The 21993-nt window shown below is 41.0% G+C and overlaps 1 protein-coding gene across 4 annotated transcripts in view; it reads right to left on the reverse strand.

The window, feature by feature from the left end:
- Positions 1–12220, reverse strand: part of TTC39B (tetratricopeptide repeat domain 39B) — a 131579-nt gene extending 119359 nt beyond the window's left edge. For 2 of the 4 annotated variants that reach the window (XM_079112678.1, XM_079112676.1), the window contains exon 1: positions 12027–12211. In XM_079112678.1, coding sequence (XP_078968804.1) covers positions 12027–12031 — 5 coding nt within the window. In that variant the 5' untranslated portion in view covers positions 12032–12211. Of the gene's footprint in view, positions 1–12026 lie in introns of all 4 variants that reach the window. The other 2 variants (XR_013759568.1, XM_079112677.1) reach the window with 2 other exon arrangements.
- Positions 12221–21993: the final 9773 nt, after the last annotated feature.

The following is a 21993-nucleotide window of genomic DNA, read 5'->3' on the forward strand; positions in this document are numbered from 1 at the left end:
AGTAGGACCGGGTATGTGCATCTTAACAAGCCACCTGCCCCCCGCCAGGTAATTTTTATACACACTAAAATGTGAGAACCACTGAATTGAGACCTTAAGCTATGCTAGAGTGATTGCATTTTACCTCAAAGGCAATGAGAAGCTACGGACAAACTTTTAAGAAACAAGGTGAGAGTGGATGTGCACTTGAGAAAGAGCAGTCTATCATGACACATTGCTCTGGAGTAGAACAAGAACCTAGAGCTCCCTCCAGAACCCAGGAGTGTATGCACATTTGTCTCCTCCCTTTACCTTTTAGCTTCTTATATTGGGTAACTGCTACAGTTTAAACTGTATCCGCCAAAGTTCATGTGTTGTAAATTTAAACCCGGATACAATTGTGTTGAGATGTGGATCTTTTAAGAATGATACATTAATGCTGTTTTTTTTTTTTTTTTTTTTTTTTTTACAGACTGCATTTTGATTCATTGTACACAAATCTACCCAAAAGTACATCTTTTCCTTTCTATGGTTGTGCACAATGTAGATTCCTATCATTCGTGTAATCATACAAGTACATAAGGTAATGATATCTGTCTCATTCCACCATTTTTTATACCCCACTCCCTCTCATCATTGGAGGGGATGCTCCCTTCCTGAGACATTAATGCTACTTTTAAATAAGTTATATTTTGCAAGAATGGAATATGACAAAAACCAGCTCAGTCTCCTCTTTCTCTTGCATGCATGTATGCTCTCTCGCCATGTGATGTCATCTGCCAGATTATGATGCAGCAAGATCTTTACTAGATATAGCCCCCAAGTCTTTAATATCCCAGCTTCTAGAACTGTATTGAATAAATCTCTGTTCATAAATTACCTAGTCTCAGGGGTTCTGTTATAGCAGCACAAAATGAACTAATACAGTAGTTGAATATAAACATGCTTCTTACAGGTCAGTGTCTCCTATTAACACATAGTTGCTACACAAAGACCCTCTAAGAACACTGTTTTTAGAGAAACAAGAGGTTGCAACACGATTTTTGTGTCAGTGGCAAATGCTGTTTCCTAAATATTACTGACATGATGACTTCACCTGCTGACAAGTATTAACACTGTTCAGTTGTAGATGGAGCTAGAATAGATGACCCTTTGAGTCTATGTTTACCATTCTCTTTTGTGTTAAGTGGTTTCTCCCCTCATTTCAGGAAAGGAAAGCCATGAGGACTGTAAATCTGTAGAATTTACCCAGCTGGAGTCCCAGGTATTAGCCTAAGAGTCAACTGTACCAGTCCTAGGATCCAGCAGTGGAGCAGGACTGTTGTGCAGGACCCTGGATGGGCCAACCCTTATCCAATGCCCGTTTCTTACAGACCCAAGAAAACAGTGCCAAGCAGTGACACAGAGCAGCCTTAACAACAAAGTGCTAAGAGCTAGTATTTGAGCCTCGAGTGCCAAGCACTATATAGACCTTTAATCCTCACAATAGCCCCATGAAGTAGCTTCTATTGTCTCCATTTCATAGATGAAGCAACTGAAGACGGATTAAGTAACTTATCCAAGGCTATATGAGGAACAGCAGGGACTCAAATTCATGTCCATCTGACTCCAGAATTTGTACTATACCACTTAATGGGATATATCAAATAAATTTCTATTTTTCCTTATTTTTTAATATTTATTAGTTTTTCATCATTTTGATGAAAATATCTGACAAGAACAACTTAAAGTAGGAACATTATTTTGGCTCATGGTTTCAGAAGTTCATTCCATGGTCAGCCAACTCCATTGTCTGAGCCTGAGTTAAGGCAGAACATCATGGCACAAGAGTGTGGCAGAGGAAAACTGCACAGTTCATAGCAGCCAGGAAGCAGACAGATATCCAGGCATCAGGGACAAAATAAAAATACCAAAGGTGGAGCCCCCACTTAACTACTTCATCCTGTCATTCCTTACCTGCCTACAGTTATTACCCAGCATAGTAATCCTTTCAAATTATTAATTCATCAAATGGATTAACCCACCAGTTAGGTCCCAGCTCTCATAATATGATCATTTCACCTCTGAACATTCCTGAATTATCTCACAAAAGCTTTCAGAGGACACCCCATATTCAAACCATAATAATATCTATAAGTATTAATGGACTACACAAATTGAATTTATAAGGCTTATAACATATCATAAACAAACTTATACATATTCCCAGAAATCTACTACAGGGGTCAGCAAACTACAAAGGACCTCTGGGTATTTCAGCAGTAGGAATCACAGTCTGTGTTCCAGCTTCTCAATATACCTTTATAATGCAGAAGCAGCCATGGCAACACCTAAATAAATCAGCATGGTTGTATCCAAAAAAAAAAATTTTACTTACAAAAACAAGTAGTAGGAGTACAGGCTGCATTTGGCCTTTTTATGAAATTTTCAGGCCCCTGACCTTGGGAAAAGGGCATAAATTTAGAGTCAGAGCACATGGCTTCTCACCCTGATTCTGTACCTAAGCCAACTGAGTGACCCAAGCTTTTTATTTTCTTTCTTTTCTAAGACATGTACTCCTGCAGAATTTCTTCTCAACTGACTGTAAATATAAGATAAAACTGTATTTTAACACACCAAAATACTATCTGCAGATTCTTCATCAAATTCATAAATCATGAACACTGGTGAGGTATCTTAAAGTAAATTCATTAGGGAAAAGGAGTACTTCCATGTGCCAGGTACTCTGCAAAGCATAATCTGATTTCATCCTTCATAAATGAACAGCAGAGAAGTTACATAATGAACCCAAGGTCAGACAACAAGGAAACTTGGACCTGAACCCAGCTGGATGCTCCCTCAGAAGCTTCCTACTGCTCTGCACAGGAGGTGGCTGGTCTTGGTCAATGAGTACTTGACAGCTGGTTCTGACCAGATGACATATGAGGGCTTCTGGGAGAGGATCTGTAAGTCAGGCCTCACTTTCCTCTCTTCAAGACTCTGTCTCACTCTCTCCTTATCTATCTTGTCTGCCTCCTCTCAAAAAGACCACATTCCACGGGGCTTGAAAAATTATGTAAGAATCTGAGGCTTGTTTTTTTAGCTCTGAGTGGAAGGACTGCATTTCATGCATCGAAAAAGTCCAGTAATCCCAGAACTGCAGGACACAGTGGCTAGAAGAAGCAGGGCAGGAACAAAGGAATGCCCAGCACATGCTCAGAGAAATGGCGACTGGTCCTGCTGACCAGATGAGTGAGTGGCAGGTCCCATGGGCTCCAGTGTGAACTTGAGAATCTATGTGGTGAAATGTAAGCCTCTGGAATTCCTCAGACGTGTCTGATCTACCCATTGCATTTCAGTTTATAGTCTGAGAAGTAAGGTTAAAAGAGGGGAATGTGAAACTACTGAATTGGGATACTGTTACTTCCCTTATAAAAAAGGAAGGGGAGGAGAAAAGGGAAAACATTTCCCAAACACAGGAGGATTTATATCTCTCCCCACTGTCAAAAATAAAAACGGAAAGGAAAAAAAAAAAAAAAAAAACCTCCTTTGCTGAACTACTTCAAGGCCTATCAAAATCTGGCTAGAGGACAGGGGTATAGCTCAGTTGGTAGAGTGCTTGCCTCGCACGCAGAAGGCCCTGGGTCCAATCCCCAGCACTGCACGCACACACACACACACAAATATCTGGCTAGAACACACACTATAGCTCTCCTGCCCAGCCACTTAACTCTCACATGCCCTGTCCTGCAGTCTCATGGCCTCATGCTTCATCCATGCCCTGGCATGTTTCCCCTGCCTGGAGAATGACGATGATCTGCTTCCTTGGTACCTGCTGAAATTTCACCCTTTCAAGTTCAGATCAGATGTCACCTTCAAGATGACAGATGTCAAACCTTCAAGTCCAGATCAGATGTCCCCTTCAAGATGACAGATGTCAACACTGAAAGGAACTTTACAGATGATCAATTTTGGCTTCTTCATTTTGCCCATGAGGAAACCAAGGGCCCAAAGGTTAGGGGACACTTGTGACATCCCAGCTGAATGCCCCATAAAAGTCGGTTTTTTTCTCCTCCTTGGAGCACGGGGCTTACAAATGTTCTCTCCGGGTTCTTCCCATGCCTCACATCAGAGCTATCTATTTGTGGCCACATTGCTGACCATCTTCTTAAGAGGAGTCAAAAATTACAGCTTACCCATCATAGGTGAGTCAGTCGGTACTTAGTAAACCCGGCATATCCCAAGCCTTCAGTGGGTTCTAATACTCAATCTATAAACACCAGAACCCAACTCCCTCCCTACCTTGGTCTTGTCCCATCAGCTTCCATGTCTTATCAGACAGATAAATGGGTTAACTCTCTACATCCCTCCACAACTCAAAACCTTAAAGGCACACAATGGTCTCCACAGTGTGGTGTACAAAACTAAATGGCCCTCCTGGTGGTGAACTTTAGGTGTCAACTTGATTATATTAAGAGATATCCACATAGCCAATGAAGCATTATTTCTAGGCATGACTATAAAGTGGTTCCAGAAGAGACTGGACTTTCAATCAGTGGACTGAGTAAGGAAGGTTCACCCTCATCAATGTGGACAGGCACCATTCTATTGGCTGAGGGCCTAAACAGAACAAAAAGGCAGAGGCAGCGTGAATTTGCTTTTTCTCTCTCTTCTGGAGCTGAGACATCCATCTTCTCTTGCCCATGGATGTCAGAACTTAAGGTTCTTCAGCCCTCAAACTCCAGGACTTATACTGATAACCCCTCGTGTTGTTAGGCCTCCAGTTTCAGACTGAGAGTTTTGCCACAAGCTCCCCTGGTTCCGAGGCTTCTAGACTTGGAGTGAGCCGTGCTACCAATTTTTCTGGTTCAACAGTCTATAATGAACATATTGCAACCTCCAATTCCTAAATAAAATGTTCTCTTCTATCTAGCTACCTACTTATCTACCTTCCCTATTCTATTGGTTCTGTGTCTCTCAAGAACCCTAATATACTACCCTCCAGTCTCATTTCCTCCCAGCTACCCAAGGCACTGTAGGCTAACCCTCAACTCTATACCTTATCCTGCTTGCTATTCCCTCTCCCCGGAAAACTCTTCAAAAGCTCTCCTCAGGGCTGGGGAGATAGCTCAGTCGGTAGAGTGCTTGCCTTGCAAGCACAAAGCCCTGGGTTCGATCCCCAGCACCGCAAAAAAAAAAAAAAAAAAAAAAAAAAAAAAAAAAAAAACCAAAAGCTCTCCTCATCCCCAAAACACTCCTACATGGGCTAACTCTATTCATCCTGTAAGACTTAGCTTTCTAAGAAATGGCCTCCTCTAGGAAACCATCCCTGACTCCTTCTCCCAGTGAGGTGTCCTCCTCTTTGCTCCTAAAGCACCATGGCATCCCTGCCTTTATGGCTCTCATCTATCCCCCTCTAGACCACAACCTAGGGCATAAGCTCTGCTGGCCTTCCCTGCAACCAGTATTCAATATATTAAATCAGACAGAATCATTCTCACTAGTTACTAGTTACCATCACACCCATAAATACATATAATTTATTATTTTACTAAAATATCTAATAAGATGTAGGTCCAATGTGTGTCAGCACAGTATGAACGATACCAAGGGGACATGTCCACAGATCTAGTTTAAAAGTATTCACACACACACACACACACACACACACACACACACACCTTTAACTAAAGGGCTGAAGGTGTGAGATGGCATTATGAACTCCCAGGCATTTCACATTTCAGAAGTCCCTTTAGAGGTGTTGACAACCTCACCAACATGACCATTTGGCCACAGTGGCTCTAGGTATAAACAGAATTGATGTATCTTGATTAATCAGAAGGAAGCACAGACTCACTAAACTCAGGAGTGGAAGAGGAGAGTTCTGAAAGGGTGGTAACTGCAACCATCCCGCCGATCCCCTGAAGCCTTACACACAAACGCAGCCAGCCAGCAAATGCAAAGTGACTCCAGGAGACTACTGAGATGACTACTGGGGCACCCTAGTTTGGGGGAGGTTGGAGGTTGTCCACAGATGGCTGGGTGGAAACCATGAACCTCACTAAATTCACAGTATCAGATTCACATTGTGGGTCATTAGTAACAGCATCCATGGGCAAGGAAACTAAGACAAGAAGGCAACAGCTCCACAGGAAAGAACAGAGAAGTACCTACAGGAGTTTACCTGTTTTACTCAACTTGAAAGGAAAGAAAGGGGTATCCAGGTACAGGGGAAAGGTAAGAGAACCCAAGGGGAAGTTTCACGGAGAAGGAATCAAAGAATAGATGGGATTTCAAAAGAGATAAGACTGAATGTTTTGGCAAAATTGCTCATTGCTTAACCTGACCTGGAGTTGAGACTGATAGTAAATTGAGTTTTCCTTCCACTAGCCTGCATTACCAAGTTATAAATATCATTTCTTAACTCTGCTCAAATCCATACCCTCATAAAGAACCACCCACGCCCCTCAGTAAGAAAACTTTCATTGAACCACAGGTTTTCCTGTTTGCATCCTTCCCCATCCTCTGCACCCACCCAAACCCTTCTTCTCTTCCTTAGGTGACATCATCACCACTCAACCTATGGTTACACGAGGAACCCAGAATTATCACTAAATGACTCCTCTCTCCCTTCCTATATTACTGACCCTCAAACTGGGGAATTGGCCATGAAGCCAAGTCCTCTTCCGTGTTTTCACTAAGAAGTCCCTCAAATCTGGCCTCTCCTCTTCAATCCCACAGCCTTTGCTCTACTCAAGTCCTTGTCACCTCCCACAAGAACTGTTGCAACAGCCCCTTGCCCCACCTGCTATTTGAAAGGCTGAGGTAAGAGGATTGCCAACTTCACAATCTGGCTACATCAACATCACCAGGTTTATCTTTCTAAAATAAACAATCTGATCATACTGCCTGGTTAAAAACCTTCCAGATTCCATTTTTTTGGACATACAAACCAAAGTCCTTAGCATGACATTCCAGATACTGCAGCACGTGAGCGGAACCAGGCTTTCAGTCTCGAGGCTCTCCTTCCACCATGTGGATGCTCTGCTTTCACTGCTGCCCACCTCGACTTCTACCAAGGCCTACACCTTATCCTGCTTTCTGCCTAGCGCAATCCTGATCTTCTTTCAGGACCAAGTTCAGTTACCTAAACCCTACTCTGACACAAAGACAGAACTAGCTGCTTTGTGTAACTGTCTTTGCTAGACCATGTGCTCAAGGACAGAAACGGTCTTATTCTACTGTGCATTTTCAGCATCTAGAGACTACTGGCATCTAGGAGGTGCCCAACGAACATCAGTGGAATGAAAGAATGAATTTGACTCTAAGAAAATTGTGACAATCAATTTTATCAAAACTTCATCCAGACCAGGTGGTAAGCCTATAATCCCAGCTACTCCTGAGGCTGAGGCAGAAAGATGGTGAGCCTGGGCAATTTAGCCAGTACTGCCTCAAAAGAAACCAAACCAACCAAGAAACAAAAACAAAGCCTTCATCTAAATTTCAAAGGGAAAAATGTCTAGATCAGAATTAGATCTTAAATATCCATGAAGGCACGGTGGCCCATGTGTATAGTCCCAGCTATTTGATAGGCTGAGGTAAGAGGATTGCTTAAATTCAGGAGTTAGAGATTAGCCTGGCAACATAGCAAGACCCTATCTCAAAAAAAGAAAAAAATAAATAAATAAAACAGGCCATGAAAGCATCTGTCACATGAGCAATTTCTTTCCCTCAGTGTTTTTCAACCTTTCTTCATCATCACTTTCCTAAGAAGTCTTTATACATTCATTTTCCTAATTGCACCTCCCCATGAAATTTTAATAACATACATATGTTTTATACATAAAATTAACAAGTAGAGCTTACTCTTTTTATTCAACAATGAATTCAGAATAGCTAAATACTGCAAAAGTCAAATTCAAAATTTTAAAGCTATTAACACTTAACCTTTCAAGAATTTACTAACAATATAAAATGTATCAAATCATATATGCAGATTGCTAATTTCTGTCTCTATATAATAACACCAATGTAACCAAATTGTTTTACAACAATCAAAACTTAGCTGAGGGCTGGGGATATAGCTCAGTTGGTAGAGTGCTTGCCTCACAAGCACAAAGCCCTGGGTTCAATCCCCAGCACCACAAAAAAAAAAAGAATTAGCTTAACTGTGGCCCAAACCTATAATCCCAGCAACTCAAGAGGCTGAGGCAAGAGGACTTCACGTTTAAGGGCAGTTTCAGCAACTTAGCAAGGCCCTGTCTCAAAATACAAAATAAAAAGAACTGCAGATGTGGCTCAGTGGTAAAGTACTTCAGGTTCAATTCCCAGTACCAATTAAAAATAAAATTCAAAACCTATTTTTCCAGTTCTTTTTAGGTACTGGGGATGCAGCACAGTAGTAGAGCCCTTACCTAGCACACATAAGGTCTTGGGTCCAATCATCATTGTCACAAAATACATACATACATAAAGAATAAATAAGTTATTTTTAGTGAACTTTTTGTTTCATGTGATAAAATAATTTTAAATTTACCTACTATTCATTCAAGTATTGTCAATATTCTTTTTCAGCACTTAATATTAAATATTGTCAACATTGAAAAGAGAAAATGCTGAATACTTCAATAGAATTAAATAAAATATAAACTGTCTTCATTTAATCCTCAAATCTCAAGTTACACACACACAAACTGAAGGCCAAATGTAAGCCACATCCACAGTACAACTGATGGCAGCCAACTAAAGTCACCAATTAAGATATGACTTTAAGATCAAGCAACTGATAGAACAACCTCTAATGATAGCCATCTATTTGCCAGGAATGTGTTGTACCGACCTTGCACACATCTTTACATTGTCCATGAACTTGATATCAATGTTGCCCATGTAATACCCAGAAAAACCATGTGAGAAAAATAAAAATGTTAAGAGTTTGTTGATTGAGCTTTGAAGAACCACAAAACATAATATCTAAGATGTTTTGTCTCCCTCAAGAATCAAATTTTTACTCCCATTGAGGATACAAATTCTAACCTCAGTGTTCCCAACTGATTTCCATATTGTCTGCCTTTCACCCAAAAAGATCCCCTCCTCCATCCCCTTCAAAACACACACACACACACACAGAGAGAGCATAGATTTTTAGAACTGGGAGAAACAGAGTTCTCTAGCCCAACCTTTTTCAGTTGAGGAAACTGAAAGAACCCTTAGAGGTGACAGACTTGCTCAATCAAGATCATTAGTCATGAACAGGGCCTGTCTGTCTTGTTCACTGTTGTACCTTCAGGCTAGAACAGGGCTTGGCACCTAGGATAATCCAATGTCTCCACATATAAATGACGGAATGACTATGGGCAAATTAGTCTCCATAAATGTACATATAATAATAGTGAATGACTATGGGGCAAAGAGAGCTGAGAGTCCAGTTTGCCTAATTCCTAACCTAATACTTTTCCAACTGTAGACTCCTTTTTACTTCCCAAGAGTATCATATAATGGGCACAAAGACAGCATTTTTCTTAAGAGCATGAAAACCTTTTTTCAGCACCTAATTATTGTTAAATGATGAAAAGAGAAAATGCTGCATACTTTAATAGAATTAAATAGTAACATGTAAGCTTTTATTTAACCTTCAAATCTCAAGTCACACACAAAAACCACTGAGGATCAGATGTAAGCAAGGCAGTTAAAATAAGCTATATTCATTTTATACACCCTGAAAATTGAAGAACAGGGTCTTATTCATTCATGAGTATAAATTCTTCAGTCCATTTACAGTTAGAGAACTTTTACCAAAAAAGCCAAGAATACTCAGTCTACACAGCACCCTCCTTTTACTTGCTCACCCTTCCTTTAGCTGTTTTCTAGAGGTTTTTTGTTTTGTTTTGTTTTTTAACATAGGTCATATCTTTCTACCCTGAGAACTCTAAAGAGCCAAAACTGTCTTTTTTCCTAAGGCACCTACCAAGTTTGAGCACAAAGCAAATGCTCAATAAATGCTTGGTACATTTATACTACCTATATGATATATGAGTGGCAAACGTGGATTTGGCATGAACTATGAGTTCTGTTTGTACCTTGCTACCTCCTAGGCTAGCACAGTACCTTGCATGTAATAAATAGGAGCCTAGTCATGGACAAATTATTTGGCAAAAACTGAGACTTTATCAAGCAACATCTTTTCTACAGTCATTCATTCAACAAACATTTACCAAATGTGGGCTGCTACTGCTCTGAAACCTAACTTCCCCAACAGAGTTAGAGACCTCCCCACCAGTTCACACATCTCAGTACTTTGGTTCATCTTGTAGGTAGTGGGCACAGCTTGAGTTAGCACATGCCTCAGTACAGCTGGAACAGTCCCAGTTTACACCTATTGTTCCAAAACTAATCATTAATAGCTTCCTGTTTATAGCATCATAGTCCTGCCCTAAACATAGCAAATATTTTGGACAAGCAGTTCAGTTTCAGAAATTTGTCTTCACATTTACTAGCTACTCCCAATCTTTCTTCCTTGTTTAAAATATGATTGAACTAAATGGTTATACACAGGGAGGCAGCTGGGGACAAACCTGGGAAAAACGATTGAGATCACACTTGTAGAGAGATGTGCATACCAGGAACATGGATATTTAATGTTATATACAATCAGGAGTCAAAAAACATTGAGGAAAAAAAAAAAAAAAACATTGAGGAAGGAAGTGAATGTATGGTCAAAGAACTGTGAAAATGTTAGTACCCTGATTACAGAGCAGATCTAAGATTGGAAGAAGGAAAATAAACATCTGGCTCCAGGTCATATTAAAAAGTCAGCCTCAAGTTATTTAAAAAAAAAAAAAGAAGAAGTTGAAAAATAGCAACAAATATATGCTACTTCATCATCGGCCTTTATGTATAGTTTAAGTCTCAATAACGTACATGCATTAAAGCATGTTCTAGTTCACTGTTTTGTGGTCTTGGGGCCCTCACTGCAAGGGATACACTGTTAAGAAAGGTTCTGGACATCGTGCTGGCCCTCTTGTCTACCAGTCGTGCAAAAGTACTGTAGTTCCGTTTTTTATATTAGGCCCACATTTAAAGCCCAGTATTTGTTAGTTTTCGGGTGTTTCCCGGCATTAAAGAGATGGACAGGAATCTTAACTCGTCTCCTCCAGGTCGTCACTATTACATCATTTAAAACCAAAGCCTTCTCAGGCAGCGACTTGTAATATTCAAGTCAGGTAAAATGGCAGGAGCAGCGGCTGCGGGGCTTTGCAGTTCCTACTGCTGCCGCGGGAGCCTCAGCCTCAACTTCAAGAGCAAGACAGCGCTTTCTCTGGAGCTGGCAAGTGCTGAAAGGAACCGTCAGTAAATCAACAGGTCTTGCGCGCCTGCGGCAGGGCCGCAGAGTGCTCAGCCCCAGGTGCGCTGCGACAGGAGAAAGTGGCTAATCAAATAGTTGAGACCACCGGAGGCCACTGACAGTTCTCAAAGGTCCTTCACTTTGGGAAGTGTCCCGGCACCCTGGCAAAAGCAGGAAGTATCACTGCCTGGGGGTTAGCTCCTCCGGCAGCCCCGGCCGTCTGGCTCCTTTTTCCTCTGGCTGCCCTCTTTTTCATCGGCAGTTAGCCTTTCAGTTCTCCCACCAGGAAACTTCCATAGAAGGCGAGATTCCCACGTCCAGAACGATTCCACAGAACCGCAGAGGGCCAGTGTCGGGACTTCAAGGTCCGACTTTGGAAAGCCCGGGCGTCCCTGGGTAAGCTCTGAACAGCTCCGAGCTCCGGGTCCTGCGTTCCCGCTCACATGCACCCACCCACCCCCGGGCCAAACTCTGGATCCAACATCCCTGAACCCGTGGCGCCGGCACACCGCAAGGTCCCTCCGGTCCCGAAAGGGACAGATTGCCAAGGCCAGTGACCCGCAACTAGACCCCCCCGCTTCCCCTTCCTCAGAGCCGGAGCTGGCTGGTCCCCGACCCGGGACCAAGGGGGCGGGACCTCAGTCATCCCAGGGGAGCTCGCCCATCCCTCCCGCGCCCTGGTGCGGGCTCCAAGGGTAGCGCCCGCGTTCTCCACCGCTAGTACCTCATCAGCTTCCAGTTCCACTCGGCTGCCTACAAGCGCCATGTTCCTTCTACGACTGCTGCCGCCCAAAAACCAAGCGAAGAACTGACAGCCGACTCTGTTTCTCGGTTGGGTGCTCAGCCAAGAGCTGGTAAGGGAGGAAGGCTGCGGCCCCGCGCTCCCGGCAACTCCTGGGCGGGGCGCGCACTCTGGAGCGTGTGCTTTCCCCGCCCACCGCTCTGGAGACCCGCGGAGCATCCATTTCCCGAAAGCACGCCGGGCGGCAGCCTGCCCGCCACTAACTCCGCCCCCTCACAGGCATCGCCCCGCCCCTCCGCCCGCGGAGCAGCCAATCTGGTTCTCTCAACTCGCCTCCGTTTCCCGCCTCCAGCCAGTCATTCTTGTGGGCGGAGTCGCCCTGCGGAGACCGAGGTGAGTCTGACCCGGCCTCGGGGAAAGTATCCCAAGGGTATCGGCAGCTAGTTCCCTGCGAAGGGCTGGCTAACGCCGGGAGCCTAGAAAGTGCGGAGCTCACAAGGTCATGAGTTCACTGGGGCCCGTGGAAGCGTCCTCTTGGTCCTTGGTCTGGTGCCAGTCTGTTTCCCTATCTCTGTGGGCACCGCGTCTACAGATGGTGTTGCCAGGGGACAACCTTGGGTCACCGGTTAGGAGAGGCCTCTGACACACTACCTGCCCAGATGCTATGTCTGGTGCATCCTCTTTTGATACAGAAACTGTTTCCTTCTGTGCATGTTTGAAAATCTTAACAAAACACGGGAAAGAGGTTAAAACAACTTAGAGCTCCCCCTGTCTCCCCGCACCCTGTCCAGATTATTCTACCAATAGCATCCCGCGCTGATTCCTTTTGTAATTCCAAATATATGTGTATAAGTCGTGCTTGAAAAAGCTCCAAAAAGGATAAAGATACTGTCTTCTTCAAAGCCATACCCCAGACTGAGAAACATGCCTTGCACATAGTGGACTGTGTTTAGAATCGATTCCTGCTTCTGAGCTGTAAAACAACTGAACTATCCAAATGGAAAATTTATATTTAATTTGGGGGGTTGGTTTTAATTGTATACAATAAAATTCACTGAAGTGTGTAATTCCCTGATAAATGTTTACAAAACACCATTCCAATCTTAATGTAGAATACCCCAAAAAGTTTCCTGTGACCCTTTGATGTCAATTTCTACCCCCACTCCCTGGCCTTTGGCAATTGATCATCCTTCTGGCACCAGTTTTCCCTTTTCTAGAATTTCCTATAAATTAAATCACACAGTATGTGATCATCTGTGTCTAATTTATGAAATGTTATTTAATAGTCACCCAGTAAAAATTATAAAAATACCTAAGTTTAACTTAATATTTTATGAGGGTCTATATGAAACCCATTGCATATATTATCTCATTTATTCTTCATACCTTTATGAAGTAGGGTACTATTATTTTACAGATAAGTAAAATGAAGCTCAGAAAGTTAAGTTACTCTCTTGAGGTCAGATAACTAGTAACTTAGTAGGGATGACAGAATCGGAACCCCAGCAGTCTGACTCTAGAGCTGACTGTAAGGGTGGCTCAGTACTGCCTCCAGCCATCCCTTTCTTTCTCCCTCTTGGTTTCAGTACAGCAGCTACCTGCACATGTCTGTTACACACAATTTCAGTGAATCATTTTTGCATCCTTGATACTTGCTCTGTGATTGTATTGAGTCACCATGTACCTTTATACAAGAAAGATAAAAATGGTTTCTACCCCAGAAACAACTTGAAAAACTGGGTTAGATTGTGGTTAACAGTTGCACAACACTGAATTTACTAAAAATCACTGTATATTTCCAATGGGTGAAATTTATGATTGTGTAAACGATCTTACTAAACTTACTTACTAAACTGTTTTTAAAAACTGGTTAATACATACTTCGGGTGCTAAGAGCCAGATATAATGTTATGGGGCACAACTTAAGAACAGACTGATCACCACTGAGAAGTCTAAATTTGAGAGTCTTTATTAAGTCAGCCGACTGACTATCTCACACAATGCCCCAAAAAAATGACTATTTGGAGAACAGCCCCAACCATAGAGTTGTAGGGGTTCTTATACTGAAAATCACATCAAACATAAGCGTCTGTTGCTATGATTCGAAATTACAAACTAACATCATGAGATCATCAACAGAGGGAGAAGTGGGTCAAAATGACCCTTACCTAGGTACAAACTAAAGAATGGTTACTAATATCCACACAATTGCCATTTACATGGTACATTGGTTAAGAGCAATAGAGATCAAAAGAGAGCAAATTTTTCATAAGAATTGTCATTTTGTATTGCTAAATATGTCACACTAAGTATTGAGGATGGGTACAGAGGCGGGGTGTTCCCATGCGAGAAGCTTATTTCATACATAACATGGAGAGTCTCAGAGCAAAATGGAGTCTGTTTTGTCATTTCCCTTAGAGTTTGGCTTATAACATTCTCATGAGTCAGATCTGTCAGCCCATCACAATAAGACACCTAGAGGTCCCTTAATTCTAATACCCCTGAAAGTTTCTGTTACTACTATCCCCATTCCCATTTGTGCTTCACTTTCCAAGGCTAGGTTTCTTGTCTGGGTCCAGATTCTACTCTGTATTACTCATGCTTGAAGCCATTTTTAAAAGTTCATTGGTTCTTAAATTAATATCACATATTGTTTATGTGAAATTATCTCACTCATGACTTCTTTTCCCATATGCTTTATTATTCTGTTATGAATTTCAACTCCGGATTTTCAAAAGATGTAAAAACTTGGCTTTAATTAGTGACATGACTATGTTATAATGATAATCAGGTTTAATTTTTCAAAACTCTATACCTACAGCTTGAGTGTGGTGAGATTTTGTTTCTTTTTATGTTAGGGATCAAATCTGAAGCACTATATGTTGTAAAATCATGTCACTGTATAAGCAACCCTCATTTTATTTATAAAAACTAAATGATAAATGTCTTCTAGTCACTGGAACAACTAGCCAAGTTTACCTTGATGTCAACTTTCTTTTCCTGTACATGTATAATTTTACAAGATCATGGATCACAAATTCAAAAGAACTTTTTTTTTTTTTTTCCCAGAAACAATCAGAATGGATTTGTTTTTAAAACAGAATTTCTCCTGCCAGATTCCTGGTAACGTTATACTCTGTCAAGTGAGATTACTCAAATATTCCATTTCCTGGAAGTAACTAGCATAGGGATTAAGCAAGAGCAGTGTTAAAATTGTTTCATTCTGAAGTCACACATACTAGAAGCTGTTTGGGTTTCAAAATAAATATAATATCACAGACAATCTAATTTTTAAGATTCCTGAGCTGAGTGTGATGGTACATTTCTGTAATCCCAGTGACTTCAGAGCCTGAGGCTAGCGGATTGAAAGTTCAAAGCCAGCCTCAGCAAATTAGTGAGAACCTAAGCAATTTAGCAAGCCTCTGTCTCAAAATGAAAAATAAAAAGAGGAGTTAAGTGTCCTTGGGTCCAATCCCTAGTACCAAAAAAAAAAAAAAAAAAAAAAAAAGATTCCTGAATTTATTAGCTGATGTAGGGTTTTTTTGTTGATATGTGACCTAAGTAAAAATTGCATCTCACCACTTGTACTTGTAGTAGAAGCTCAGATCCATGCGATAAGCAATCATTATTGTGTGTTTGACAATGACTCTGCCTCAGATTCATGTCTTAGATCCCCAAGGAAAACTTCCCCTGATGAAAACAGCCCCCCTTTTTCTGTCACATTCCATCACATCTTCCTACTGTCATCACAGCACTATAATAACCTGAACCCACCTTGCTCATTTACTTGTTAACTTGTTCAAGGTCTTGTCCTTCAGTAACACACACCTCCACTACAATGCAAGCTCTATGAGAGAAGGAACCAGTCAAAAACTAATAGATACTTAATAGGCTATTGAATGAATAAATAAAAGTACAAAATGTTTATAGCACATTGAGAATTATTGTTTAAACTTGCAATGCCAATACCAATGGTTTAGCATAATCCAGTAAAAATGAGGGACGTTCAAAGAATCAAATTATGTGTAGTTTAAAAGTAAATACTGTTTTTTAGGGTAATGTAGCAGGCATGATAATTATAATGCCTACTCATTTTTTCCCCCAAAATTATACAAGAGCTAAGCACTTCCAGTTCCCTTAGTGCCTAAAGAGGAATAATTCACATCACTGGGAGAGGTTTAGATGCTAGGGGGGAAAAAGACCTCATCATTCAGTAGAGATGAAACCCTCCCTTAAGAATATACCTGTTCCAGGCATTTGGAGCTAAGTAAACATTTCTTTTATCCTGCTTAACTGTTGCTTGTTCATATATAATTTTTTTCCAATATCCTTTCTATTTATTTTCACGGTGACTTTTAGACCAATTCCCCCACTACACTTTTTTTTAAAAGAGACCCAGAAAGGAGAGCAACAACACCAAGACTCGCTTTGGACAATATGTGATCTCCAGGCAGAAGGTTAAAGATTTAAAAACAAAACCAATGGGAATAAATGGTGAATCTGTGGAGAGGCTTTTCATTGCCAATTGCTGTTCATTCGCCTTTGTTCCATTAGTAAGAGAACTTGACTTTATATAGGGCAGCATAGTGCCTAGCTAGCTAAAAGACAATATTTCTAAGGACTCCTTTACAATTAGGAATGGCTAATGTAACTAAAATCTGGCCAATGGAATACATTATATTATATTTGACTTCCAGGAAGGAAGACTATCTGAAGGGAAATTACCCAATTAGGGTGTGTACCTTTTTGCCCTTTTGCTCTTCTGCCCCCTCCTCCTTCCCATAGCCTAAAATAGATGTGATGGTTACAGTTGCTGCTTTCCTATACCATGAGGTAATACCTTGAAAATAAAAGTCATAATTTAGAATAATTAAACAACAAGATAAGAGTCAGGATTTTTTTTAGGCTGAGAGTGTAGCTTAGGGGTAGAGTGCTTGCTTAGTATGGGTGAGGCCTTGGCTTTGATCCCCAGCACTGAAAAAAGAAGAGTCAGAGTTCCTAATCACTGTGGAGCTGACCCACAAGTCTTTGGACTACCAACTTTCAGATTTCTATTATATGAATGATAAATCAATTGCTATATTATTTAGACCACTATTATTTTGTGTTCTCTGGTTCCGTTGTGCCTTCTTTTCCAGCATCTTTCCCCTCATATTGCCAGGGTCTCTTAGTATCCCACAAGTCCAAATATTTTCAACATTCTGAAGGATACTAACATCTTCTTTGCATGACATTTTCATTGTGTTTCATGCATAGTACAAGTAAACTGATAATTACCTTTGACTATCTTTAGCAATTCTATTTTCATTGCTTCGTTTAGGCCTAGTATTTACAACACTCCTGATTGGCACTTTGGGTTTGTATCAGGCAGTTTCTAAACTAATCTAAAGAAGAGTCACAGACACAAAAGCTCTTCGTAAGACCTAAACATAGTAGCATCTATATTTAACATCAGTTTTAACTCAATGCTAAAATGATTAGCTCCAAATATCTCTAAAGCAGTGTTTCTCAAACTTGAACATGCAAGTTAAAACACAGATTGCTGGTCCCAATCCAACCACCAGAGTTTCTGATTATGTAAGTTTGGGGTGGATCCCCCTTGGTGCCACCGCTGCTGCTGCTAATTCAAGAATCACTTTGAGAACTACCGCTCTGAAGCATGACAAGCAATCTGAGTCCCTTTGGGCATAGGCAGCCTGTCTGGCTTCCAGACACAGTCCACAAACTAAATGTTCACTTCAACTAAACTGGAAGAGTTCTTTTGTGTTGTGTTAAAGTCTGAATATTAGTATCCCCCAAAATTCATATGCTGGAATCTCATACTCAATGCGATAGTACTAAGAGTTGGGGCCTTTTAGGAAATGATTAAGTCATGAGAGTCCTACCGTCATTAATGGGTTGGTGCCCTTATAAAAAAGATTGAAAGGTGCTGCCTTCCTGCTTCTCCCACGTGAGAACACAGCAAGGGTCACCATCTGCAGAGCAGAGGGTAGGCCTTCACCACACACCAAATCTGCCAGCACCTTAAGCACGGACTTCCCAGCCTCTAGAACTATGATAAATAAATTTCTATTATTTATAAATTACCCAGTCTAATACTGAGGAATGATATTCAAATTATATTGATATGTTCTATGCATGTACAAATATATAACAATGAATCCTATCATTGTGTACAACTACAATGCACCAACAGAAAAGTGGAAATAAAATAAATTACCCAGTCTAAGGTATTATGTTATAGCACCCCCTAAAAATGTAAGTCTTGTTACTACTTAACACTCATGGCCTAATATTAATGTTCCATCCAAATGAAAAATTGTCACAATTTTCTCTTTGATTTTTGTTCAACAATAAAAAAAAAAAGTGGTAAGAATAGATCTTATGTGACTCAATAAAACCAATTCATTTAATTTGTTTAAGTTTTTATTTTGTCAAGATGATTGATGTGAAGAAAACAACAAAAACAACAACAACAACAAAAACAAAACAAAAAAAACTAGTGTCTCACTGCTCTGGAGTCACAGCCTGACTCCCACAAGATACCAGACCACCAGTTGGAAAGCCTCATCTGCTAGCTCTGACTGCTATGGTTTGAAATTGGTTTGGGCACCCCCCAAGGTTTCATTGGTTAAAATTTAAAGTCCCTGGCTGGGGAGATAGCTCAGTTGTGCTCGCCTTGTAAGCACAAGGCCCTGGGTTCAATCCCCAGCACCGCAAAAAAAAAAAAAAAAAAAAAAAAAAAAAAAAATTTAAAGTCCCTTGTGGGGTTTTTTAAGAGGGTGAAAACAATCCAACTATTGTGTCTAGAGATGGGGCCTTTGGTAGGTGACTGGGATCAGATAAAGTCATTAGGGTACAGCCCTCATATTGGATCCTCTTGCCTTTATAAGAGAAAGAGAGACACAAGCAAGTGCTCTGTCTCTTTCCATGTAACTCTGCACCACCTTGAGTCTCTGCCCACAAGGAAGCCATCACCAGATAAGGCCCAAGACCTTGTACCTCCAGAACTAAGAGCCAAAATAAATGTCTTTCCTTTACAAAGAAACCTGCCTCAGACTTTTCAATGTGGTACTGAAAATTGGACAAACACCCTGACATTAAACAATCTGTAAGGAAAAATGCAGCGCAGCTCAGGACCCGTGGTGGCTCCAGCCCTTCTGACGGAACTGGTGCTCCGTACACCCGGTCTCAGTTATGGGTCAACAATAGCTCCCAGAAATCCACGACGGACACAGGACCTCACGCAAGAGACTTTATTATGCGGATGACTAGCTCGTCCACTCTGGGGTTGGAAAAGAAGGGAAAGAGATAAATGGCATGGACGCTTCTCCCAGATATTGTAATCTCCCGGGCTGGAAGGAACCATAGTGGAGGAGAATACTTGCAAGCTGACTGATGAACCAATAGCTAGCTAGCATGTTCAGATTGACAAGCTCGGATGTAACGTGGGAAGCAGGAAATGGCTGTAACCTAGGCGGGAAATTCCTGCAACGTAAGGGGGCGGGCAGAGCAACTTTCAGACTGGCAAGTTAGGTTGTGGTGCAACGGAAGGGGCGGGAGATCAGCTTTGTATTACACAATCCACTTTAATTCTTTCAGTTTTATGTGTGTGTTAAAAATAATATTAAGGGTTAGGAGCTGGGCTATAGATCTGTGGTAGAGCACTTGCCTAGCATGCACCAGGACATGGGTTCTATCCTTAGTATCATAAAAACAAAACAAAAATAAAAACAAAACAAAAAGAGAATGAGGGGTTAAATTACATAACCTTCCATATCTGACTGTAATTCTGGGATTCTAGTGATTGAAATGAAGGAATATCTCCTTAATTCAGTTTTGGTGGAGACTGATGTGGCGAATGGAAATAGCCAAGTAGGTCATTTTACATGCTCCTAATTTACCAAGTATCACATAATTTCACCAAAATGTCAGGTACTTAATGTGTTAGATGGGAAAGAGTTTTAAGATGACATAATTTTTGCCTTTCTAGGTATTTCGTACTATGTATCTACATTCACCTCTTTTTGAAGTTTCCTGCTGACTTAAAATTCCCCCTTAATTTTCCAACAGAGAACTTTATCTGGAAGCATATTTAAATGTTGGAAAGTGGGCTGTAGGTGTTAGGGTCCAATACCAACCTATCCCCAGAGAGTCAAAGTGCACACACGGTAATGCAAGACACACAACGAGGTTTTATTGCAAGCTCGAGCTTGGACCACAACCAGCCTCTCAGACGACTCTGAGTGGGGAGCGGCCCCGAGGGGTGAGAAAGCACTCTATTTAAGGGATTTTCAAGCATTCACACACAAAGACCTGTACATAATTGGTTAACATTTGAACAGCTAAAAATTTGTCCCCTTTTGGTTGGGTCCCGCTGATCTATTTGAATCTCATTGGGTCTGGCCAAAACTGAAGGGTCCTGGAGGAAGAAGGGAGGAGGGAAGGGGTGAACTTATGCGAAGCTCAGGGGCCCAGCATGTCCTGTTTGTCCTGTATTGAGGCATCCTGGTGATTAGGACAGTTCTTCATTCCTTAGTGCCCCTTCCTGTGGGGGGTTTTACAGGCCAGTTCACGAAATGGTCTGTTTACCCAAGATGGCTGCACAGATGTCACCCTGTTCTCAACATAGGCTGATGGGGCTCAGGTACAGTCTGGGAGTTCTGGTCTGGCTCAGCAGTTCCACCAGGGTTCTGAGGCAGCCCAGCATCAATTCTGTCTTCATAAACTGTTCCAGTGTCTCTCAAGCTCTTTCACAGCACCTCATGACACAGGCAGGGCTTACATCTTACACATGTGGAAACAAACTCCAAACTGTTAGATGACTTGCCCAAAGTCATTACAGCATGAGAAAAAAAATACATGTTAAGACCTTTTCTAAAGGGTATTTTATGAAGGATAGAGCCAGTATGGAGATTTAGTTTGTGTTGTTTTGTTTTGTTACAGAGAAAGATTAGGAAAGAAATAATACCCCAAAAGCTGTCTCAGTACAACAATCAAGCCCTAGAAGCTCTTAAGCTCCCCAGTTACCCCACCACCATCCCAATGCTATTTTGTTCATTATCAGGCAATTCCAAGGTCATTGGAAACAAAGACCCTTGAATGTATTTTAATGGCACTGCTCATGCACAGGACACCTATAGATATTATAGAGGTTGTACTGTGAAGAACAGTGAAATAATTCTGGAAATTTTTATTTAAAACTGAAGCATTATTCAGAAGGAAAAGATTTTAAAATGTCGAGTCAGTGGGAAGAGGATCAAGCACCTAATATTAAAGAAAAGAGAGATCTCAGGTCAATAACGATCTCAAGTCAATAACTTAATATTACACCTTAAGGAACTGGAAAAAGAAGAGCAAACTAAGTCCAAAATTAGCAGAAGAAAAGAAATTATAAAGATTAGAGATAAATAGAAAGTAAAAAACAGGGAAGATCAATGAAACCAAGTGGCAATTCTTTGAAGAGATCAACAAGAGTGACAGATCCCTAGGTAGTCTAAAAAAAGAGTCAACTCAAATTACTCAGACTAGAAATGCAAGTGCAAACTTGACTACTGACCTTACAGAAATAAAAAGGAGTATAAGAGCATACTATGAACAATGACACACTAACACATTAAATCACCCAGATGAAATGGAAAACTCCTAGAAATACACAAACCACCAAAACTTCAAATAGAAATAGAAACTCCTGAACAGAGCTATCACAAGTAAAAAGATTTAATCAGTAATTAAAATTTCCAAACAAAGAACAGCCCAGAACCAGATGGCTTCATTGGTGAATTCTATCCAACATTTAAATAATTACTACCAATCATTTCAAACATTCAGTTTTATGAGGCAGACCAGCTTGAACAACTTTGTGAGACCCTGGTTTAAAAAAAAAAAAATTTTTTTAAAGGACTGAGGTGTAGCTCAGTGATAGAGCACCTCTCAGTTAAATGCATTC

The sequence above is a fragment of the Sciurus vulgaris genome (assembly GCF_902686455.1).
Source record: "Sciurus vulgaris genome assembly, chromosome: 15".
NCBI classification, from domain to species: domain Eukaryota; kingdom Metazoa; phylum Chordata; class Mammalia; order Rodentia; family Sciuridae; genus Sciurus; species Sciurus vulgaris.